This window comes from Pyxicephalus adspersus, chromosome 12 (assembly GCF_032062135.1).
Source record: "Pyxicephalus adspersus chromosome 12, UCB_Pads_2.0, whole genome shotgun sequence".
NCBI lineage: Eukaryota > Metazoa > Chordata > Amphibia > Anura > Pyxicephalidae > Pyxicephalus > Pyxicephalus adspersus.
In genome coordinates this window covers 11,408,164-11,431,196 of record NC_092869.1, presented here as the reverse complement: position 1 = coordinate 11,431,196, position 23,033 = coordinate 11,408,164, and the positions used below count along the sequence as shown (strand labels likewise).

The 23,033-nt window shown below is 37.8% G+C and overlaps 1 protein-coding gene across 1 annotated transcript in view; it reads right to left on the bottom strand.

Annotated features, from left to right (window-relative positions):
• Positions 1–316: 316 nt before the first annotated feature.
• Positions 317–23,033, bottom strand: part of VPS39 (VPS39 subunit of HOPS complex) — a 23,926-nt gene continuing 1,209 nt past the window's right edge. Inside the window, exons 2-25 of the mRNA XM_072428547.1 lie at positions 21,819–21,884; positions 20,621–20,685; positions 19,841–19,883; positions 19,659–19,753; positions 18,526–18,624; positions 17,693–17,785; positions 17,401–17,584; positions 16,488–16,608; positions 15,295–15,415; positions 14,228–14,357; positions 13,000–13,142; positions 12,545–12,688; positions 11,447–11,588; positions 11,267–11,353; positions 9,979–10,052; positions 9,704–9,802; positions 8,931–9,030; positions 8,473–8,622; positions 6,909–7,011; positions 6,617–6,662; positions 5,812–5,961; positions 5,059–5,193; positions 4,226–4,317; positions 317–2,811 (exon numbers count right to left, since the gene is read on the bottom strand). Coding sequence (XP_072284648.1) covers positions 2,736–2,811; positions 4,226–4,317; positions 5,059–5,193; positions 5,812–5,961; positions 6,617–6,662; positions 6,909–7,011; positions 8,473–8,622; positions 8,931–9,030; positions 9,704–9,802; positions 9,979–10,052; positions 11,267–11,353; positions 11,447–11,588; positions 12,545–12,688; positions 13,000–13,142; positions 14,228–14,357; positions 15,295–15,415; positions 16,488–16,608; positions 17,401–17,584; positions 17,693–17,785; positions 18,526–18,624; positions 19,659–19,753; positions 19,841–19,883; positions 20,621–20,685; positions 21,819–21,884 — 2,558 coding nt within the window. The 3' untranslated portion in view covers positions 317–2,735. The remainder of the gene's footprint in view (positions 2,812–4,225; positions 4,318–5,058; positions 5,194–5,811; positions 5,962–6,616; positions 6,663–6,908; positions 7,012–8,472; positions 8,623–8,930; positions 9,031–9,703; positions 9,803–9,978; positions 10,053–11,266; positions 11,354–11,446; positions 11,589–12,544; positions 12,689–12,999; positions 13,143–14,227; positions 14,358–15,294; positions 15,416–16,487; positions 16,609–17,400; positions 17,585–17,692; positions 17,786–18,525; positions 18,625–19,658; positions 19,754–19,840; positions 19,884–20,620; positions 20,686–21,818; positions 21,885–23,033) is intronic.

Genomic DNA, 23,033 nt, shown 5'->3' with positions numbered 1-23,033 from the left:
ATAGGAAATGCTATGTAAACAAAAAATTATCAACAAATCAAAAGTGAATTGACGGGAAAAGTTTATATAAATGGGGCCACAGAAGTCATATAACAGTTTTGTAAGTAAATGGCTAAATGTGAGCTAACTTTGGTGCTGGAAACCATGCAAAGGCCAAAAAAAAAAATCACAGCCCTGGCTTTTCAGCTATGGTCTGAATGCTGCTTTCTGTACATAGATATAACATTAATACTCTCCTGAAATTCTGCTGTTTAATCTGGTAAAACACATAATATAATATCATAATGTCCTCTCACTGCCCCCTTTACTAAAATAATGTATTGTAGAGTGTTTTATTATAAATATAACAGTTTGTATTGTAGGCATCATTAATATTACAATCTATACAAGTGAAATATGTACATACATTGAAATTTACAGTTAGCAATACAAGGCACCATACTTAATATTCTATTTAAACAGTTAATAGCATGTGTAATCAGTAAAATAATAATATAAATCTTATATATCTCCATACATCAATAATGTTTTTGATGTTTTGCAAACAAATAGAAAATTAATAAAAAAAAAAAAAACATAAATCCTCGTCAAGCAAGGTAATAAACTTTCTTTCTGTTAAAATGGTAATCCTGGAATGATTCTGGGAATTAAACTTTCTGATTCAAATTACAGTGAATCAGAATTTTGAATACTTTGGCAGGGAATTTATATTCATTTACATGTAATGTTTCTTCTGTAGGGTCACTATATTATTTTGACATTTATTTTATTTCACCAAAGATTCACATTACAATTTAACTTGAACAATATGTGAAAACAAGGATCAATGGACCCCTTTCATCAAATTAGATGATGCTTTCCCCTGCATAGGTATTTCCCCTCCATATCATGGAGTTTTCATTAACTCCGATCATTAGTAAGCTTCTCAACTGACAACACAGCAACCAAAGTCATCTCAACAGTATGGTAGCCGGGTAATTTCTGATGAACCACACACTGATCTAAAAGAGTAGCTTCTCAATTAAGGTGTGAAGTAATAATGAAAAAAAAGGTTTAGCCAAGTCCTAACCCCAATATTAAAGTAACAATTACTCAGAATAAGTCACTTAAAGGGCGCAGCTGCATCTTGAAGATAAATATAAAGTGAGCCCATTCAAGAGAAACTCAGAGAGGTGACGTCCCTGCAAGAAACATAAGTTATTTAGAGAATTAAAACTTTGACCTAGCCAGCTTAGTTGACATGTTGCATCCTTTTAGCCGGGATACCAATGGATATCTGGAAAACCCTGCTCACTGATTTAGGATAAAGATTGCTGACCTTAGTGATTGCAGATGAGGAGAAAACATTGAAGAGGTACTGGTAACATCCAAAGGCTTTCCATGAATAAAGCTCCTTGCTGGTATGGGATTTATATAAATATTTATATCAAATAAAAACTATAACACTTTATGTTGTATATAGATGCAGAATTCAGATGTATACAGTAAAACACCAAGGCACATTTTATTTACGTTATCGTGGACTCAAAATCAGGGCACAAGACCTGTGCTTTATCTACCGGGCACTTCTTATTCCATGAACAGAGCTCAGCTAGCATTGCTACTTTAATAGTTATTGTATTCATCAATACTTACCAGCTGTAGGGAGTTGATGTTCCTGCTCAGTTTACCGAAGGCTCCAAAGTACTTTGAAACTAAGAGAAAAATGGCAGAACAGCACTGGTGCAGCAAACACTGCTTGTAAAAACATAGCTTCCATCTATCTGATGTTTGCTAAAAAATCCTTAATGTATCATCTACCCGCAATATTACCAATATTACCAGAATTAATTAATTCTTCTACTTTGATATATTCCTTGTACTCAATGTGGCAAAATCAGACACCAATTTAGCAGCACAGAACAAAAAAAGGCCATCAGTCACATGACAAATGAACACTGAAAGCTGTATTTATGTTCACGCATATAGCTGTTACTGTGTTACCCAGAATTTGTAAGTACTCTTCTTTTTACATTATTATACAAGCCATGGATTGTCAAAGTACCATATGGTGTCTTTAGCAGATCATTTTTATAAACTTCTATTTACATACATTAACAAACCTGTACAACATATAAAAAGTAAACTTGACATCTTTCCCTAACCGAGACCATGGTAAACCTTTCTCTTTTTATCTATGCAGATTCTCCCAACCACAGCGATTTGCAGTTTATATAATAATGATTAGCTGCATGGTTAAATTGTTCAGGCGAAGAGTCTAGTGTTTAGTCAAGAGACATTTATAAAGGGTGTAAATCTTATTGTGATTCCTTTCATGTGTGACTTGGTGGGTACATATCATCTTCCATGTACAAGTTGGTGGTTACAGGTCATCTTTCATCTGTGAATTGGTGGTTTTAGACCATTTTCCATTGTGACTTGGTGGGTACAGGTCATCTCATATATGCAAATTGGTGATTAGAGATGATTTTCAACGTGTAATTTGGTGGGCTCATATTATCTTCCATCTGTGAATTGGTGGTTTTAGATTATCTTCCTTGTGTGATTTGGTGGGTACAGGTCATCTTATATATGCAAATTGGTGATTAGAGATTTTCTTCTATATGGGACTTGGTGGGTACATGTCATCTTCCATTTGCAACTTGGTGGTACAGATCATCTTCCTAAACACCAGTTCGTCCAGCCCTTGCAGAGTCCAGACAATGCTTTTGTCTGCACTGCTCATTACACAGGCTTCAGGTGTCCACAGAGCTGGTTTCCTTAGCACAGAAATAGTGGACAACAACACCACTGGGATAGCGAGCAAAGGCACTGAATAAAGGAGGGAAAACAAAAACACAAATGAGGCACATGACTTAACAAGCTTCAGGTAAGATGGATTGGTTTGAATCTACCAAATTATTACAAAATCCCATTACAAACAAGAAGACAAATATTTAATCCATTTCCTTTCTTAAGTTGTGCATACGGGTAAAGGAATCACATCAATGGAAAAATGAGGGGGCTTCTACTGCTCATTTCTATCTGAATCTGTTGATTTCCTAGATCTGTTGATCTAGAATATCATTTGAATTATTGAGCCTAAACAAGCATGCAGCAAGGGAACGTGGGTTGGTGAAGAACTGTAGCATGTTTCCTTGAACTGCAGAGGAATCTATAGTATTGAATGTACCGGAAACAAAAAAAAAAAAGTCAGGGCCAAACCTCAAGAAGAACACTGAAGATGGTCTTTAAAGGGTGGGGGGTGTGGGGGGGTCGTGAGATTGGCATCCCTTTCCACTTGGTAAAAAAGATGCCCCTTCTGCGCATGCCCGGGATCAGGAGCGGCCAGAGCCTCCCAGGATGCGTGACATAGGTATCCCTGGAAGGCTCTGCACTCCCAAAAAGTATTGATTGTCTCAGCAATTAAGACTTAAAGGGGTGGTGCAGCACCAAAAACATTTTTACTTTACATAGAAGGGTAGGCAACCCTGCTATGTAAAGTAAAAATGTTGAGCTTAGGTATGCTTCCAATATTTGTTAAATTGCCCAATGCTAAATCTGAAAAATAAAGAAAATTCCACTTCCTTGCTGTAGAAACAACAAACTACAATGGTTGGGAATTACTGCAGGGATGTTCTAGTTTAGCCTTTCCTGTATAGGTGTGATCTGGGATCAGCAAATTAAGCTGGGACCGTCTCCTCCCTTGAAACCCTGGAGTACTTACTGTGACTCGCCTCCAGGTTTGTCCAGCACTACCATGATTTATTTACCTATAAAAAATACTAAATCAGGTTACTAACCATGTGCTGAATCCAGTTACACTACGTCACCAAACAGGCCAAAATATTTTTCTATTTCTAACAGAGATGGTATGAGGTAATCACAGAAAATTTAGGCCAACATGTTCATCAGGGTAATGTAAAGCGAGTTTGTGCCCGACTAGATCTTTACCACCACCACCCACTGAGACATGCCACCAGGCCAGATGAAAATAAAATGATTACTGCTATACAAATGCTTAGAAATGTCCTATGGCCATACTGGTTTACTATGCCAAATCAGACACATCCAAAACCCTGTGACAGATGGGAGCTGCCATATTGGAAGTGATATCAGCAGTCCCAGCAGGCTCAGAGCTGTTCTCCAATTCACAAATTCCTTTAGCATAAAAATTATTTAGGGAGGTGAGGAAAGGGCAAAGGAGCGGGTCCAGCAGTAACAGACTTATATGTTATCTAGATACCTGTTTCCAATCTTTTTCTTGCATACATTACATATCTTCTCCTCTGTGATTACACACTTCATCTGTTGATAGGAAATTTTCTCTTCCTGTACCTGTAAATATGATCTGCACATTAACTACTATATAAAAATAATATTCTTTTTTAAATATATCAAAGTACAACCATAAAAAAAAGGCACCAACCTACCAAATTATTTATAACTTGCATCTCAAAATCTCCTTCAGCACTACGTTTGCCCCTGTAAGTCTTCATAAACTTGATTAATTGCTTATATTTCTACAGTTAGGCTCACCCCCCTATATAGTGATCTCTGCACTGCAAATGCCCTCATCAAAACACAGATTGTTTGCCGATATTGACACAATGGGTCTGATTTATTAAACCTTTCCAAGGCTGGAAAAGATACATGTGAACCTGAGTGAGCCAGCACACCTGGAATGGATTTGCTATTTTTTAGCTAATGTTTTCATTCCTGGACAAGCTCTATTCCAGGTTCACTGATGAAAGTGTATCTTCTCCAGCCTTTATTAAATCAGGCCCAGGAGTGTTTTTTTAACAACAAAATCGGGGTTACATTTTTACAGCAATGTCTAATTATCTAAGAAGTACTCAAATGAATCCTTTTGTGTTTTTCTTTCGTATTTCTACTACTTTGTTTTTGCTTAGGTCACTCAAATTTTAAATTGATAAATTTAAAGGCTATTAATACAACTGCCAACTATCATAACATTCTTTGCTGAGAAGCCTTAGCCTGTTAGTAAAAAAACAAAACAACCACCATACAGATATGGTAACCCTCATATCATTAGAATTCTGAACATTTTTTACTTACTCGTAAGAACTCGGCATGCAAGAGGTTCTTCAGAACTTGGTTGAAGCGTCTCCTCTCTGCGTTCTCCTCCAATACTTTTTCCAGGAAGATCTGGATGTCTCTGATCTGTGTATTGGCTGGTAACAGGTCTATGGCCTGCATTAAAATATTTCCATATATTAACATAGAAGCTTACTGGGAATTTCAGCAGCTAATAGCAAAATGACTTATATCACTAACATAGTAGTTTTACTCCATGACTTTTGCTATTAAAGAACTGCAGGAAACAAAGGAAAGGTCTGATCTGATTCCGGTAACCTACCCTAAAAATCACAACATTTATGTGAAAGGCTGCACAAAGGGGTTTGGGGATTTTAATTGCAACTCCATAGTAATAAACCACCTGGTTTGGGGGGAATGAAAATTTTAACCAGAGTGTGGAAACTACAATTGCTTCTTGGTCAACCCTAATGCTTTAAAATCCTGGATAGGTTAAACTGAGGGGTCTGCAGGTTGTGTCGGGGCCATGAAGTCTATGAAGGTATTTGAGACAAGGAAGACCAAGAAAGATGCTTTCAGCCTCCAATGTCAGTCTGAACTTTGAAGTAGAGAGATGGTAGAACAGGAACTTCAATGTTACATAGTACTTTACATACTCCTCTCACCATCTACCCCCAATGCTTAACACAATGTCACATGGGCTATGGCAAGTAGTACACACAATCAAAAATATTTTACTGGGACTGGGTTATATATCCAACAACTTTCACTTACCTTGGTTGTGTTCAGTTTTGCATGATGCTGCTCTAAAACCGAAAGTGCAGCACAAATATTTGCTTTCGGTTCTCCCAGTTTGATTTTTATTGGCCCCAGACAGTGGACATCAGGTGGAGAGAGGTACATCCTTATAAGTGACAAATAGACCTGTAACAGAAGGAAATAAAATCTGATGACACATTATGGAATAGTAGGCCAGGGACTTTTTTTTTTTACTAACACATTTCACAACTTATCCCTTAAGTTTTGTAAAATAATGGGGTAAATTACATAAGGAATAGGGATGGTTTACTTTGCAAAGTGAATGTTAGTAAATTTAGCACGTATGTGGACCATAATCAATGTCTTTAAGACTTTTTGCCTTCCTAAAATAAAAATGTCTTTATAAGGCAAGGCTTTTATTGCAGAAGAGACCTAAGGCTCTCCTGCCTGCCACAATGAATATTCTAAAAGCTTAAGCATGGCTCAATGCACGTGTGTGTGTGTGCTAGGAAAATTAACTTCGATGTACAATTTGGTAACAAAATGTAGAATATACATAAAATGTATATATTTGCTTGCTTTTTGTACAACCATCTTATCAACCCTTTATCTTGCCGTCTTAGATAGCATGGTCTTCTATCTTCCATGTTTGCAAAGCCCATAAGGTGCAGCACACCCAGTTTGTTGTATAGGTTTCATAGGAAAAACTTTTACAAAGAGGCTAGTTGGGTATAAAATAAACCACACCATTCTAAATTGGCCATGACAGAAATGAGAACACTTCGCTATTCTTAATACAAATCAAGAATATTATACTTACGTCCTTATTGCCTTCCTTGGCACGGTCATAGTGTTTATGGCAATACCTGTGAAAGAAGTTAGTGATAAGAAATAATAAAATCATTACAAAAAAAATGTAATTTTTAGTTTTATTTATAGGACCTATTTTCTATAGCTAGTGTGCAATTATAACTTTATAATGTTTACAAACTGAACACAAACAGCCAAACATTTCCAATAGGAAATATACCCTGGAATCTTATAGTGAACCCATCACTAGACAATCTCAGATAATAAAACAAAACAAAGAATCGCTATATTACTATACTCACTGCTCTGCCATACTGGTGTCCTTCAAAATGTGTACATATATGAACAAAGCCTGCTCATGTTTTCCCATTCGGCCTAGAAGGAGCGCACGTTCTTCCAACAAACCTTTACAAAAATTCCACAAAATAACAAAAGTAAGACAGTGTGATGATATAAGTGAAACATGGGATAATTATCATCAATAGTTAATACAGTTATATTTATTTATGTATTTATATAGTGCTGACATATTGCACATCACTTACAAAGTCTATAGTCATATCACAGTCTCCTAGGGGACTTTTAGAACAGCGGTTGCCAACCGGTGGTCTGTGAGAGAATTTTGTCCGTGGCTCTGGAGAAGAACCCCACTGGGGGGGGGGGGCACACCGGCCAGAGCCACGGCCATGTCCCCCGTATGGATCTCAGGCTCAGGGCGGTAGGCAGGTTCTGTCTCTGGACACAACCCACCCATTCTCCCATCGCAGGCTCAGACCTGTGATGGGAGAGTGGGCGGTTCTGGCGTCATGACGTCACTATGGGGGAAGTGACACACGGCTCCCTGTGCATGTGTGGTCCATGAGGTCCAAAAGGTTGGCAACCACTGCTCTAGAAGAGATGTTAAGATATATAATGCTCTCCCCCAATATGTACATTTATAAAAAGTATGGGCTTGTTTTTTCAAAACAAAATTCACACAAGTGTCTACACTAACAAACTGAAGGAAAGCTGCCGTATATTGGGGTAAAAAATTTAATTTTTCTCCTTCTTAGAACAGCGAATTCTGCATCCTCGTGAGTTAGCTTTATTTTGCAAGAATGACACGCTATTGGAAACACTTGTCAGGCTACCATTCCTCCAGTGGTGACAGGTCGGGGTTCTGTTTGCCCTCTGCCCAACACACACCATCTCCCCTGCTGCTTCTATCAGGTCCCATGAGGTTCTTATCCGGCCAATCACAATTTAACTGTAAAACTGAGTGCCAGGAGTTACATTTTCCCAACACAAAGCTCTACTTCATAATTAGATGTGGAGGAGATGTGGAGGAGTGTACAGTATGGAAGACAAATTGCAAGGCATGGAAGGAGAATGTCATTGTGAAAAAACTATACAGGTCTCTTTTGCAAAACATATCTAGCTCCTTGCAGTTTTTTCACCAGACTGTAGTTCATGACTAACTGGAATTTGAACATTATTTTTATCTCCACTAGTAAATTGCTGGATTTTAGGAACATAATAAAGTCATAATAACACCAAAACTATATATACAATAAAATTAAGCATGGTGACCATTCTGATTAAGCCTTGAGTTTTCCTATTGTTCTGCATTGTCAATACAGAATTTCTGGTCCATTCTTGCAATATTAAACACACTAAGCTATTCTTGGCAGTATCGTTATTTGAAACACAAATTAAATCAATGAAAAAAGCAGTAAGTAGAGATTTATTGCCACTACAGTCTTAACCTACAGCTATAACATTGTATGGATTTGGAACATTTTGTTAAATACCAAAATAAGAATTAGAAAATAAAGATCACATAGTACCTAACAGTTGTAAAGCTTCATAGACTCTAGGCCAACTCACCATCAAATGGAAAGTCACTGATCAGCTTCTCAGGCTGATAACAGTTTGAGATTTCCAGGAAATTAAGCAGCTTTCCACGATATTCTCCCAGCTCCCCATCCTCGGAGTTTGCAGTTACTGTACTTATGACTGTTTCATTAAAGTCAGTGCCTGCAATCACAAAAAAAAAAGAATCACTGATTGCACGCAGAAAATACATCTACAACATCCTTTTAAACAGGTCATACACATTGGACTGAATACAGACCTGTTCCTGTATTCTACAATTTCTATGAATCTAACAAATTTTATGTCAGTGTCTTTTTAGATAGAGAAAGCAGCATAAGGAACAAAATTAGATATTTTTCCTATCCAACACAAAATGACGAGTTTTATTAGGCAAATGTCAATATAATGAGATATACCTTGTGGACAACTTAGGAAGGAAGTTATGCATTTGTTCCACTAAGGTCACATACCTTTTGCTTGCATTAAAGTCTGCACTTTATCACAATAAAGCTTGATCAGATAGTTGTGAAACTCAGGGCCTCGATCTTCCCATACCAGTATGATATGTTCCTATGAAGTACATAAAATACACCATCACACAGCCATTTCATCGTAGCCAACATTCCATATACAGACCTATCATTATGCGTTGCTTCAAAGCTTCTATTACTACAGTATGGAGGAAAATAACACATTCATGGGTGATGGATCAAGTTTAATAAAACATTATGTAAAATTGCTGCTGTAAATTTCCACCAAATATGTGAACATACATCAGAGAAGATCAGGAATGGACGGCAAGCCAATTGCTATGTAATAGAGATAAGGAAAGGGTGACGTATTCTGTAGTTCTAACCCACTTCCTGTTAAAGACAACACGGCTCCTTCACAGATGCAGGACATGCTACCAGGTAAAAAGAATTTAAAAAACACATAATCCCAAGGACTGGACTTGGAAATGCAATGTGGAAGTGTGAATAGACACTAAAGTCAATCAAAAGCCAACAAATTTATCTTAGTATTAGAGCAGTAAGGGAACATAACTCCAGTCAAGTTATTGTATTGCTGTCTCTATTATATTGCCTTCTCTAATTTGTCCATCACCTGGAATAATAGGGAGAAGCCAAAATTTTGAGTTGGAAGCAGAACAAGAAGAGAGGGAAAATCTTTAAATGGGGACATACGTGTCTAAAAATTTTGGCTTTATTTATACTTTGGTTTAGCAAACAATTTTCGTTCTTACCAAGTATGGAATTGCTAGCTGTTTAAAGTTTTCCAAAAGAAATTCCAACACAGGGTTACGGGGAAGACTTTCAACTTCTGGGAGGTCTTCTGTGAAGATCTGTGATGTGAATACAAAAAAAATCGGTGACCAGAATAGCAAATAAACAATGCACTTTTCTTACCTACAGGTAAACCATCCTTGTATTCATTCATGTAGAATGAGGGTGATGTTTTCTAGCCCAGATATTTTTATGGAATACCAAAGCTCTTCCTTGCAACAATGCAGAATCTTACCTTTAAGCCATCTTCAGGATAATCCCTCAGCACCCAACCACAGTATTCGAATATCAAAGAAAGCTTTTCTGCTCCTGTAGAAATAGGGAAATAATTTTCTAATAAGACAACTAGTAAATATAAATATATATATATATATATATATATAAATATATATATATATATATATATATATATATTAAAGTAGGCCCAACCAGATGTGAGAACAGCAGCAAGTAACATTATGTAAAGAGGGAAAAAATGTTTCCAGTATTGCCATGTAGGCACGCATCTCTACTCTACTGTTATGTACAATATACCAGGGGAGTCATTCAGCTGCGCATAACCTGTATATCTCTCATTATGTGTACCCACATGTAAAATATTTATTCAAGCCCTATGCCAACCTCAAACCTTCAGTTTTTCAGTTAGTATTTACATATGAAGCCTTCAGTTTTACAGTTCGTATTTACATATGAAAACTGAGAACTCTGCCATCTTTATGGAGCTTGTCAGAACTTTTGCATGTTCCATGACTGATATGCCCATACTTGTTTTATTACTTATAAAGGTTGGAAGTTCTGACTTTACAAGAGTATACTTGTTTTAGGTCACTAAATCATCAAGTGACCAAGGATAAGGATGACAACCTCAGGGCTTGTACCCAAATAATTTAGCAATGACAATTTGTATATTTACTTTGGTCGCTTTTGGAATGCAGAATGTTGCTGCAGGTATTAAGTGAAGCCACCTAAATGAGTATATGTAACCAGTACAACACATTTTAGTAGTGAATGTAAGACTTATAATTAGGCAAAGTTACAGAATAGTGCTAAGGCATGCCAGCCCTATCCACATAATTGTAATGAAATATTCAGTCTCTAAGCAGCCAATGTATATGATCAGATAGCCCACCTACAAGTACTTTCACCTACTTTGTAACTGTCAGTCCTAAAAGACACTGAAGAGCTACAATGTTTGATGGGCTATGATGAGGTCATTTTCAGAAATGTATTCACACATTATTATAAGTGTTAGGAAAAGGGAGGGGTAGATGTATACGGGAAGGCTTGGTATATAAACATGTGCAAGACAAGTGGGGATAGACCAGAAGTATGAGGCATAACTTCTTCCATGACCAAGATCTAACATTAGATTTCTTAATAGCCCAGTTTAAACCCTTGAGCCTCCACTTTTAAAAACAAACTAGTAATGAAAGTTCTCATATTTTCCTGCTTCATGGTTCTACCGGGGTAAAAGAAAACCACTTTAGCTTGTAGGGCCTCTTATAAAGAAAGAATCAACTCACCCAACCGTTGCAAGTACTGGACTGTCCTTTCATGGCCCTTTAATGGAGAGTTGGCTTTCTTTGACTGGTCAACGAGAACCATAAGAGCTGAAGAAGGAAACACAGCATTAACTCAGCCTCACTTATAAGTGACAAATATATTTCTGGTCATAGCTACAAAAAAAAAAACACAAAATTCACCTTTTTCATGTAGCCCTTTCTTCTCATAAAGGATGATCAGCTCACTGTACTTGTGTGCCTTTTTCAGGACATGTTCACTTTCTTCCACATGGCAGTGATTGTGCTCTAACCGGAGAAGAGGAGCCACCAATGCCACATTCGTCTAGGTAAAAGAAGAAAAAGTCTGTTCTATGATAGGAACTAAATTGGACAGACCGAATGAGGTATACAAACAGACAATTACCAAAATCCTAAATTAAATGCCATCATTACTACTCTACAGCACATTACCTACACTGCTCTGACTCCCTCTCTGGTCTGTGGATAGAAGGTTGCATGTTTATTTGCAATGCTTCATATTTATGGACAAACATTTAGTTTATTCTGACCATAAAAAAATAAAAGTGTATATATACAAAGCCTGTAAACATGGCACTTTAAATTATTTTCTTTACCTTCTTAACAAGATATCCAAATAAAAATGAAATCCATTTACAATGGACTTAAAGTCTGAAAAAGTCTTTGTGTAGCTCAAGCTAGAAAAGGTGTAATTTTTGCCAAAATTAGTGACAATTATTTTAATTAGGTTAGACATTTATTTCAGGTAACATAATGAGATACCTTGGCAGGAGGGCATTACCAGATTACAGGGCACATAATAAAGAAACCTTATACAAAATTTTCCTACTGTCTACAAAGATTTTATTAGAGTTTCCACTAGCAGAACAATTCCTCATTCATACAAAATTAAAAGGCAGATTTTAGAGGCGTGTCACATAACTGACAGTCAAGTGACCCGGCTCTTTCCCTGACAAACAGCATCATGCATAATTGTACAGCTAGGCGCTTTACAAAAGGGTTGCTTTTAAAGGCAGTTGTATGGCCAGGATAAGGCTATATAGCTACTTTTTAACTAGAACCTTAAGGGTCTTTTGAACACGTGATTTTAGTGGTACATGTTAGTTCTTTGTGGTGCCAATAGTTTTCACTGGTACCTCAACACACTATAGAAAGGTATATGCAACACACAGTAAAGGTGGTAAATAAAGCAGTGCAACAGAGGCAGAAATAGCCATTTAGTGTTATTTTGCAGGAACTGTGCTAATTTGTAAGACTTACATGCAAGTAACATTTGAGCAAAGTGGTGTCTATAATCTGGAGAAGTTTCTTCTTTGATTTAATGGTTGGAGTCCCTTCCATAAGTGGAGAGGTGGTGGAGTGGTGATCGCTATCATTAAGCTTCTTTACAAGGTGACTTCTTTTCTGTCAGTTCAGGAAAACAACATTTATGTAAAGCAATACAAAAAACAGTTTTAAGGATGAATGCCAAACTATTCGGCTTAAAAAAACATATGCATATGACCCACACTCTTGACAGTAAATAGGGAACTTTTATCCTAGTGTTAGACCCAACATGGTATTGTCCAAATATCCCAAACTTATGCTTTCACTGTAAAGAAAGACTGCATACAATGTGAAAATGGCAGTGGAATTTCTTCCCACATACATATTACATTAAGGGAGCATATCTTAAATGCTAGAACAACTTTTCTTCAACTAAACAACCTTCTCACCTGTGTTAAGTAATCTATGAGTGCCAGGTTGGCTTTCTCCAGTTCTGCTCCAGACAGTACAGGAACAGGATTGGGGTACTGGAGTTGTTTTTTGTAATCAGAAGGCAGCAGATCTGGATACATCCCAATAACATGCGTTGGATCTGACAAAACAAGAATTAACAAACATGTAATGTATATTTTTCTTTTTTTCTCATTTTATATTCCTAAGGAAGGAAGGAAGATATCTTATAAACTAGGTAGACATTTTTGACAATAAATAGCTTGGTCATGCACACGTCATGTATGTCATATACCAATTGGGAAAAAAGACACACAAAGAGACGAGTTACAGATGTGGTTGCATCTTTTAAATCTAAAATTTCAGTGTCCGCCCAAACTTCCAAAATGTTAGGTCCATACACAGGTAAAACAAATAACATTCAATACATCATTATCCAAATAAAAGCACAGTCAGAGATGAAAGTCCAAGGCCAATACAGCTGCAAAAGTATATATAGAGAACTCCACTACACAGGCAGATCAAAATCTTTGTAATATGTGGCCCATGCTACTTGGGTTGCAGAGAACTATGACAGTAACAAATATCTAGGGTATTGTGTGATTTTTTGTGTGTTACTGGGCTCTGTGTTACTGTGATTTATATTTAAAGCATTAACTGTTCATTGCATATAGTAATCAAAATAAATATTACAACACAAACTATGTTGTAGTTCCAAACAAATTACGGTTTTTACTCTCTCTCTATATGATCTTGGGGAAAGTTATGCCTTATACATAACATATATGGTTCCTGGCTTGCATGTTGTTGTAGAGCAGTGCACTGTCCCTGCCATAAAGGGACAAAGACTAACAAATTACATATTTATGAAATGCAACCCAAAATGGAAAACGTTTCATGGAGGGTAACCCAATTACAAACTGACATTTCTGATGCATGGTATAAGATGTCACATTTTTCTGTGCAATAAAAGTCCTTTTTCAGGATTAAAGCAGAAGTCCAAGCAAAAAATAAGATAAAATTTACCATCCTTTTAAAAAAAAAATCAAAACCAGCTTTAGTGCTATATTCAGCTTTAATCCATGGAATTCCCTTGCAATACTTGTTTTCGCATCCGTGTGAATGTAGGTATAAGCAGCAGCAAGCTCATAAGGGATTATATTAATAGTGGAAGAAGGACTACACACAATACAAAGTAGGTGTCAGCGTTGTCAAGTGGCCTCTTACCAGTGCCAAGTTTGGCAAACACCTGCATAGAGTCGTCAAAGCGCTTCTGGCAAAAGAGGTTAAAGGCATAGAGGTTCTGGATGTGATGAATCTGTTGCCGCTTTTCACCATCTGCATCATCTTTCATCCTCTTTAAAAAAAGAAACACAATATCATTTATTTTGAAATCTGCAAATACTTTTTACACTTTAATTGAGCCCTAGCAGGGCAGTTATAACAGTGATAACTTGTTACTAGAATTTCAGTAAAACATTTTTAGGTAATGTTAATGGTTTTAACTTTTTTCCTTCAAACGCGCTGGGAAGATTTCCATGGTCTTACCAGCACATAATATTATAGTGCTAATATTTTAGACCCCAAGTTGTACATGTATTGGATGGACCGAACAGGACTTGCATATCATTCACATAGGAAATGAACAATCCTGCAGACACAGTAATGTACCAACAACCATAAAAAGCTTTGAACAGCCCTAGGCTTTACTATTCTTTGACAAGATTTTTCAGAGGTGCCAATATCTAAGTAGTTACAGTATCAGCAAGGGCAGAAAAACTGAAGTAAATTCACGGACAGAAGGGTAATACCACCTACAGAAATAAAATGTCCACTCAATGGTTCAAATGTTCCCGTTGGTATGAAGAAACCCAGTCTTACTGCAACAGGGTAACCAAATCGTAATTGTTTGGCCATAGTTCTAATTGTTGATTGAAGTGGAAATTAACTAAAAAAGTGTTGAATTGCCTTATTGCAATATTCTTACTTTTCTGCTTGCTATGCAGGACAGAAAGATGCAGTGATTCTGCTCGATTCAGTTTGTTGATCATTTTCTTCAGCAGTCTCTAACCATCCGTCTGGGGAACAGGCTTGACAGGCAAGCAAGTCCTGCTTAAACCAAGATGATCCCTTCTACAAAGACACCAACCTGTCAAGTCAGTGCTAGATAAAAGATCAGCTGGTGACTAGTCCCTTGCCCTTTTTTTACTATATGGGCATACCTTCTAGCGTCCAGGTCCTCTTTAAACCTTTAATACCACTCTCTTATATACTATATATCTATATATACTTACTGCAAGCTGCAGTGCAAGCTCAAACTGCTTATCCTGAAGTAGCTGCTGTATCTGCGTTGCAATTGTCACTGGGACCAATCTCCAGACAAAGTGGTTACTTGCCACATATACATTGTTGTATCTAAAAGAGAAAATACCTAATTGGAAAAATGAAGTATTTTAAATAGCCTACAATTAAACCTAAAGTATGACATAAAGAAAGGAGAAAATCCTTCTGCTGACTGGAACGCACTGCAGACAGACCAGATGAGAATACTCTAAGTACAATAACAGGACAAAACAAGGAGTTGTAGGATAAGAACTACAAGTAAACATTTCATAAATAATCATATATCAGCAGCTACTTATCTTATCTCCCTTCCTATCAGTTAAGCAATATGTTCGTTCTGGTTTTATCATAAAGATATAAACACATAAATTGCCATTGCCTACTGGGCTGTCTGTTTCCAGTGACAGTTGAACAAACGTTGTTGAAATAACTCACATTTCCAGCAATTTTAAAGCGCCGTACAAAACGTAAGATAGTCTTCAGATGATTGTCTCTGGAAACTATCTGATTCTTTCCAGAGACAGATGACCGAATGAATGCTGTACACACAGTGCCATTATGTTTTATGGAGAGGGGAGGACAAGTGGTGCATTGACAAACAATGTGGGGGGAATGCTGTGCGCATGACAGATTTTAGTTCAGACCAACAGGGAAGCCAACTTCCTGTATAATTAGAGCAAAGCTGAATCTGCCTGCAGACCCTTGTGAAAAATACATATGCTCAAACATAATAGGGTTGATAGCAAAGTAAGGTTCAATACTTCAAAGCCAAAAAGAGTCAGGTACTGAGTGTAGAGAACAAACCAGGAATCAGCACAGGGAACAGCCTATACTGATGAAAGAGAAACCAGTGTGCAGTAATTATATAGAATATTAAGGTACTCCGAGATGCCTGATTCTGGATAAATGTGAGACATGTAAGGACAGTACAGGTACACTTAACAAACATCATAGGAAAGCAAAGATTCATACTCTGAGCAATCAAAATCCACCTTACACCATTGAATCTGGCAAAAGAAATGGATGGATTGCTATGGTTTATCCAACTTTACATTTGTTGCTTTGAACCTGGAATACATATTAAATAAGGCCACAAATGTCTGCAGCATCAAGTTTATATCTGTTAAATCACATAGATGCTTACCCTCCAGATGAAATAAAGCGGGGTCGCTGAAGTTCAATACTTTGCACTAGCAGACGGGGTTCAAACGTCCGAACTTCCACATACCTTGGCAAGACAGCAATAATATATGGAGGCTGATGCTCTGTTATGAGGAAATAATTTGGATAATATTACACTTTTCAGAACTGATGCAAGAATAACCAAATTCTATGAAATATGGTTACTAAAAAAATAAGAATAAAAACTCCATGGCACAGTTACTTTAGGGTGGATGGTGTCTAGGGAAAGCCTGCAGAAGTCCCAGAAGTGCTTGCTGAGTCTACTGCCAACTTCTAAAAGCCTCCTGGACTGCAGATGAAAGCTGCTAAGTTTTCTAAAACCTACTTATATGCTGAGTAAATGTTTGGCGTTCTTCAAAATATTGTTTACAGGCCTAAATTAACCAATTAGTTGTACAGATTTCAAGCAAATCTCTCTTCCTTTATCATAAGAATTTAGGCAGACATGAACTCAGATCTTTACCTATCTGTGTTCTGTACACAGAGAAAATCCTAGCTAACTCCAGAAATCTTATTAAATCATTGCTGAGAGGTAGATTTTACTATAGATTTGTTTACTTGACTATTCTGAATGCAGAAGAGGTTTGACCTAACACTGTGCAAATAATGTGCAATATGTCACATCCAATGCAACATGATGTCCCTAACTTTATCCCATTTCTATGCAGACTTCTAGGAAAGAATAATTCAAGCAGGTTAGGGATTTTAGGAATTCATGCGTACAAACTTGATACTTTTGCCATGAATGCAAAGTTGGCTTTTTTGTAGTTATGAAAGCCATTGCTGTGTAAAGCTTGAAACTGCCCAGGGTACCCCAGGTGTATAACACTACTAGTGGTTTGTTTTATTTGACTCTTATTAAGACAAAATCTTACCCATAGCCATTGGAATATCTGTCCAATTTAAGGCACACTTTGGCGTGCAGGTTCCCTCCTCATTAAGTACAACTGTGAGATCATCCTGACCTACTGCAACCTTTCCATCTCCCAGTGATACAGCCAATGGTTCAAGCTGCTTGCCTGTTGGAAAGAGTTCCTTAATAGAGCCTTTGCCATCTACCTGCAGGATGGACAAAATAAATTAAAGAAAAAGACAATCACTGGCCAGCCCTCTAATTAGCAGGCTCTCTATCACAGATACAGGTATGCATTTGGACTCACAACTTACTCTGATTAAATAGTAATCCCTTTTGAAACCCACACAGATGGAATTTTCACACCATGCCATGGATTTAGGAACATCGGGAACACTGAAGTCTCCCTAAATAAAAAAATAAATATATTTAAACATGTAATCTTTTAATAACCAAGAGAAGTAAACCATGATTCACTTTATGTCAATTATGTTTACTGTGACCACAATAATACCAACAGCCTAAAGTACTGACTTCAAGGTGGTGACTGGCATCACTTGACAATAATAACCTAATAATTTGGTATTAAATTCCTCAAATTTTAGTCCTTCCATAAGAATCTAGTTGGGAAAGTACAGCACACCCATGTTTATAAAAAGGGTTAATGAAAAAGGGACCCCTAACACAGCGACACCCTTCCTGGAAAGGGCCCAGGAATCTATAAAGTGGAGAATGACAACAGAACTAGAACAAAACATGAACAAAAATATGCCACAGTGACATATGTAAATTGAAGCCCACAAGCAAATGTATGAACAATATTTCTAGTGTTAATCTACAGGGTACAGGTTGCCCCTAAAAGGTAGAATTTACTGATTCATCTATTTAACCAAACACATAATTAAAAAGAAATCATTCTACTCCTGGATTTTTGCTGATGCATGATAAATACATCCAAATATAGAAAATACAATCACCACCTTAGAGCCTTCCAAGTACATTACGCAGGAATTATAATGATCATGGCCTCCATTATGACACACATAGAAAAGGTGCCGTATGTGTTATCCAAGTCAAGCAGCCATATATTATGAGGATGTGTTAAATGTAATAGTGTTGTACAAGGCAAACTACAAAACACAGTAACCTGAAGTTCGTGGAACGTCCGGTCTTTCCAGAAGTATAGTTGCAGTTTTCTACGGACAGCCACACACATCTTCAGATTCTCTTCTCCAGATTTAGTGACCTGCAAGAATGACAAATAGTTTTAACAATAGAAAAATACAAACATGGTTATTATGGATCACTTGGCTGCAATGACAATACTTCCTAATTTATCTGTTCCAAAATCCTAGTTTATAGCGATTTTTATAGAAAATTATAAAAATATTATTCACCAGAGATGGCTTGTAAAACAACCAAGCAAGTAAAGAATGTTTTAAATATATTTTTTTCTTTCACCTATTCACTCCTTATAAACTATTAGTTTACCCCAGTTAGCTTTAAGAAACTTTTTCCCTTCTCCCCTTAACAATTACTTTCTTGCTGATTTTTTTTCAACTATTCATCATATTTGCTAAATATAGCACAAGTTACCTTTCGTCTTAATTTATTTCCCTTTGTTCCACAAACAAGGGTGTATTGTCATTTTTTTAAAGAGGTAGTAAACACAAAAGCGCCCAAAACAAAAAAAATACACTTACCTTCAATCCTGCAGAGCAGTTGATCAGTCTGGAGGTTTCTTCAATTAGGTCCTGCATCATCCCGGTATCCGTCTTCAGGCTGGCGCCGCCATCTTCTCCTCTTTTTCCGGGTGACATAGTTTGGCAAAAAAAACTTGCCGATCTCACTGCGCATGCGTGAGATTGGCTTTTTTTGCCCCTTTTGACGAAAGGGCTCTTTCTGCACATGCTCGAGGTGCCCGAGCACCCCAAGAGGCTCCCGGAATGCGTGATGTAGGTATCCTGGGTGGCTTTGCACTCCCATTCATTCTCGATCGGCTAGGCAATCAAGAATTAAGGGGGCAGTGCTGCACCCTTTTTTTTCTTTTTTTTTTAAAAGGGTGTTGCATTTAAAAAAAAAAAAAATTAAATATTTATGAAGTGCCATCATATTACGCAGCGCTGTACAAAGTCGATAGTCGTGTCACTAACTGTCCCTCAAAGGAGCTCACAGTCTAACGTCCCTGCCATAAGAATAACCTTCATTGGTATTATAACCATGATAATCATAAGCATGATTTTAACACAGAACTCCTGAAATGGGCAGCAGCTCTCTCACCTGGAAGTCACATGATAGTAGTGAAGCACCTTTGGCTTTTGAAATTGTGGACATAAGCTGGAAGGTGAGCAAATCATGGACACACACATTGCTATCTATAGTGCAAAGAGAAAACAGAAGATTAAAATACCACAAAAGGCCAATTAGCAGGGTGTGCACATAACCAGTCTTTTACAACTCACCAAGCAAACTGACCAGGATCTTAAACTGAGGAACAACATGAATCTGAAAGAGATAAAACCACTATGTTCAAATAGTAAACCTACAAACACATTATTGATTTGTAAATTTGCAGTAATAAAAGAAGAGAAAAATGTCTCATCAGAAACAACAGCCTGAAAACTTGGGCAACTAAAACAATGCACTGGTAACCTACATCAAACACTGCATGTCTCTCATATATCTTTCCCCATTACAGGAGTGGGGGAAACAATATACCCAATGAGGTCACAAAAAAGCCAAAAGCCAAAAATGTCACCCACTATAGACTATAGCAGTGTTTCTCAACCAGGGTTCTGTGGAGCCCTAGGGTTCCTCCAGAGGTTTTCAGGGGTTCCTTGAGCAATTTGTGCCTCGCATGTTAGTTTACACGACACCACCATCAACATCATGATCTGTAGGGTTGACATTCATCCCAATGGTCAGCAATGTAGGAAGAATTCTTCCCACTGGTCACCACACTAATGTACAGTAAACTGTAAAACAGTAATTATAGCAGAGGTTCCCTGAAGATATGAAAGTTATTTCAAGGGTTCCCTTGTGTTAAAAAAGCTGAGAAAGACTGGTCTATAGTCATAATACCCGATGGCTAAGTGACTCAGATATCTGCTTTCTAAAGAAATTCAGCACTTTTATTATCAAGTTTAGCTTTAGGCTGATCACAAACAGACAAATATCTAAAAACAGTAAAAAGAGGACACAGCAAACAGACAGAATATACACCGGTGCATTACCACACTCACCTGCTGAATTTTCTTAGCAAAGTTCTTGTTTGATTTCTCCAAAGTTACTTCAAACTGGTTACAACCTAAAAGACAAAATAACTCTTTTAAAAGAGACAAAATATGCAAAAATCGGGACCCTTCTTCAAGACTTTGGGGTCTTAGGTTTCTGCCAAAACAGCATCTGTATGGAGTGTTTATGTTCTTCCCATGTTTGCATGGGTAATATTAATGTAATTTTATTTACACTGATCCATCAATTAAATCAGAGTTTATTGTTTTTATAATACGGATTAAAGTGTTCAACCCAGACATGGCAGCCTCTGCATTGTGACCCAACTTATTAGTAACCACTCAAAACCAGCCGGATGGTTGCTGAAAAGTTCCGGGTGGAGCGCCCAGCAAAAAGGGGCTGGGGAGAACAATGGATTATTTAGTACTGCCATATTCTACATATATATTTCCTGCAGACCTGTTGCCAATCCTCGGAATGTGCATATAAAATGCTTAAGTGTTGTCTATTCTCACACACTCCATTCAGACAGTCCATGCAAAACGCATTCTATAGTAGAATTCCTGCAGATTAACTACTAGAGTTTACCCAGAGCCAGATCAACCGCAAAGGAACCTTCCTCTCTCTACATATGCTCCCACCCATGGCTCTATATTGGCATATTGCCCCATATAGGAGGTATGGGGGAACTGGTTGGTTTGATGTAGGATCATGTGATTGGGTTAATGGGTTCTCTCTGGATATCTTCAGCAAGCTGCTTCCATGTGCACCAGAAAAATACTGCGATGGAATCTTGCCTTGCAAAAAGCAGTACTGGAAATATAGCATTCATAGCCATAAAATCCCTGAGCAGGGCATTAAACACCAATCACTAGCAATGGCAGTGATGTAAGGACTCGGATTGTTCATGCTTTCAGTCAATATAGAAAATCTAGAATTAGTGTAATAAAAATAAAGGCGGCGGGGGTACCATAGTCTGAATGGTTCGAGTATTTACAGTGCACTTATAAAGTAAAGAAACGGTAAAACTTCATTCTGCAGTTATTGTGAGTAAAAGTCACAAGCAGAACTACTGCTGTCCACAATCTGCACAGACCACAATACGCAGCAAAGATTAAACTACAAATACATCCAACATGGTCACATAAGCCTGTCGCTGAACTGTATTTTCAGATTTATTAGGAATACAGGTACAGGAGCACTCACCTTGTTCTTTCTTGACTCTATAAAGCAGCAAATGACCTTGCTTAGTTCCAACAAGCAGCCACTCATCTGAAAAGAAACAAAATAAAACCAATTATTTCAGATAAAAATGTATACAGACAACTAAGGAACTGCTGTCAGGTCAGTGATTCTCTGCCCATCATTGGTAACAATTGTACTTAGTGGTGAAGATCATAAAAAAGACAAATAATTCAACATCATTGATCATAGAATAACGGTCATGGAGACTGGTTACTGTAAACCTGCCCCTGCCATGAAGGATCAAATGCACCATGGTGTTTGTAAAGTTCTGGCTGTGAAAGGAGTGGTGCAGAACATGGAAATAAGTGAACACCAAAGATGGGGCACGGATTACTCCCACTGGCACAAGTAACAGATTGATGATTACACCTGAGGGTACCAGTGTATCAAATACACCCGTGGGTACCAGTGACGGCTTACTGATTGCACCTGTGAGCATCAGTAAAAGGCTGATGATTACACCTGAGGGTACCAGTGACCAGTGTATCAAATAGGCCCGTGGGTACCAGTGACGGCTTACTGATTGCACCTGCAGGCACCAGTGATCAGTGCACCAAATACATCCATTGGCACCAGGGACATGGGTACCAGTAACGGTTACTGATTGCACCTACAGGTACCAGTGACAGGTTGCTGATTACACCTGTGGATACCCGTGATGGCTTATTGATTACACCTGAAGGCACCAGTGACTGGGGTACCAATTATACCCATGAGAACCAGTGACACATCTGTGGGCACCAGTAACGAGTTACTAATTACCGGTACATGTGTAACCACCAGTGACCAGGGTATCGATTACACCCATGGGCTACAGTGACAGGTCACTGACTACACCCACAGACACCCGTGACAGGTTATTAATTACACCCATGGGCATCAGTGACAAGCTACTGAATAAAATATATGCACCAGTGACCATGGTACTAATTACACCCATGGGCACCAGTGACGGGTTACCAAATACTTCTCCCTGAACCAGCGATGGGGTACTGATTACACCCATGGGCACTAGTAAAGGGGTACTCATAACACTCATTGGCACTAGTAAAGGGGTACTGATAACACCCATGGGCACTATTAAAGGGGTACTCATTACACCCATGGGCACTAGTAAAGGGGTACTCATTACACCCATGGGCACTAGTAAAGGGGTACTCATTACACCCATGGGCA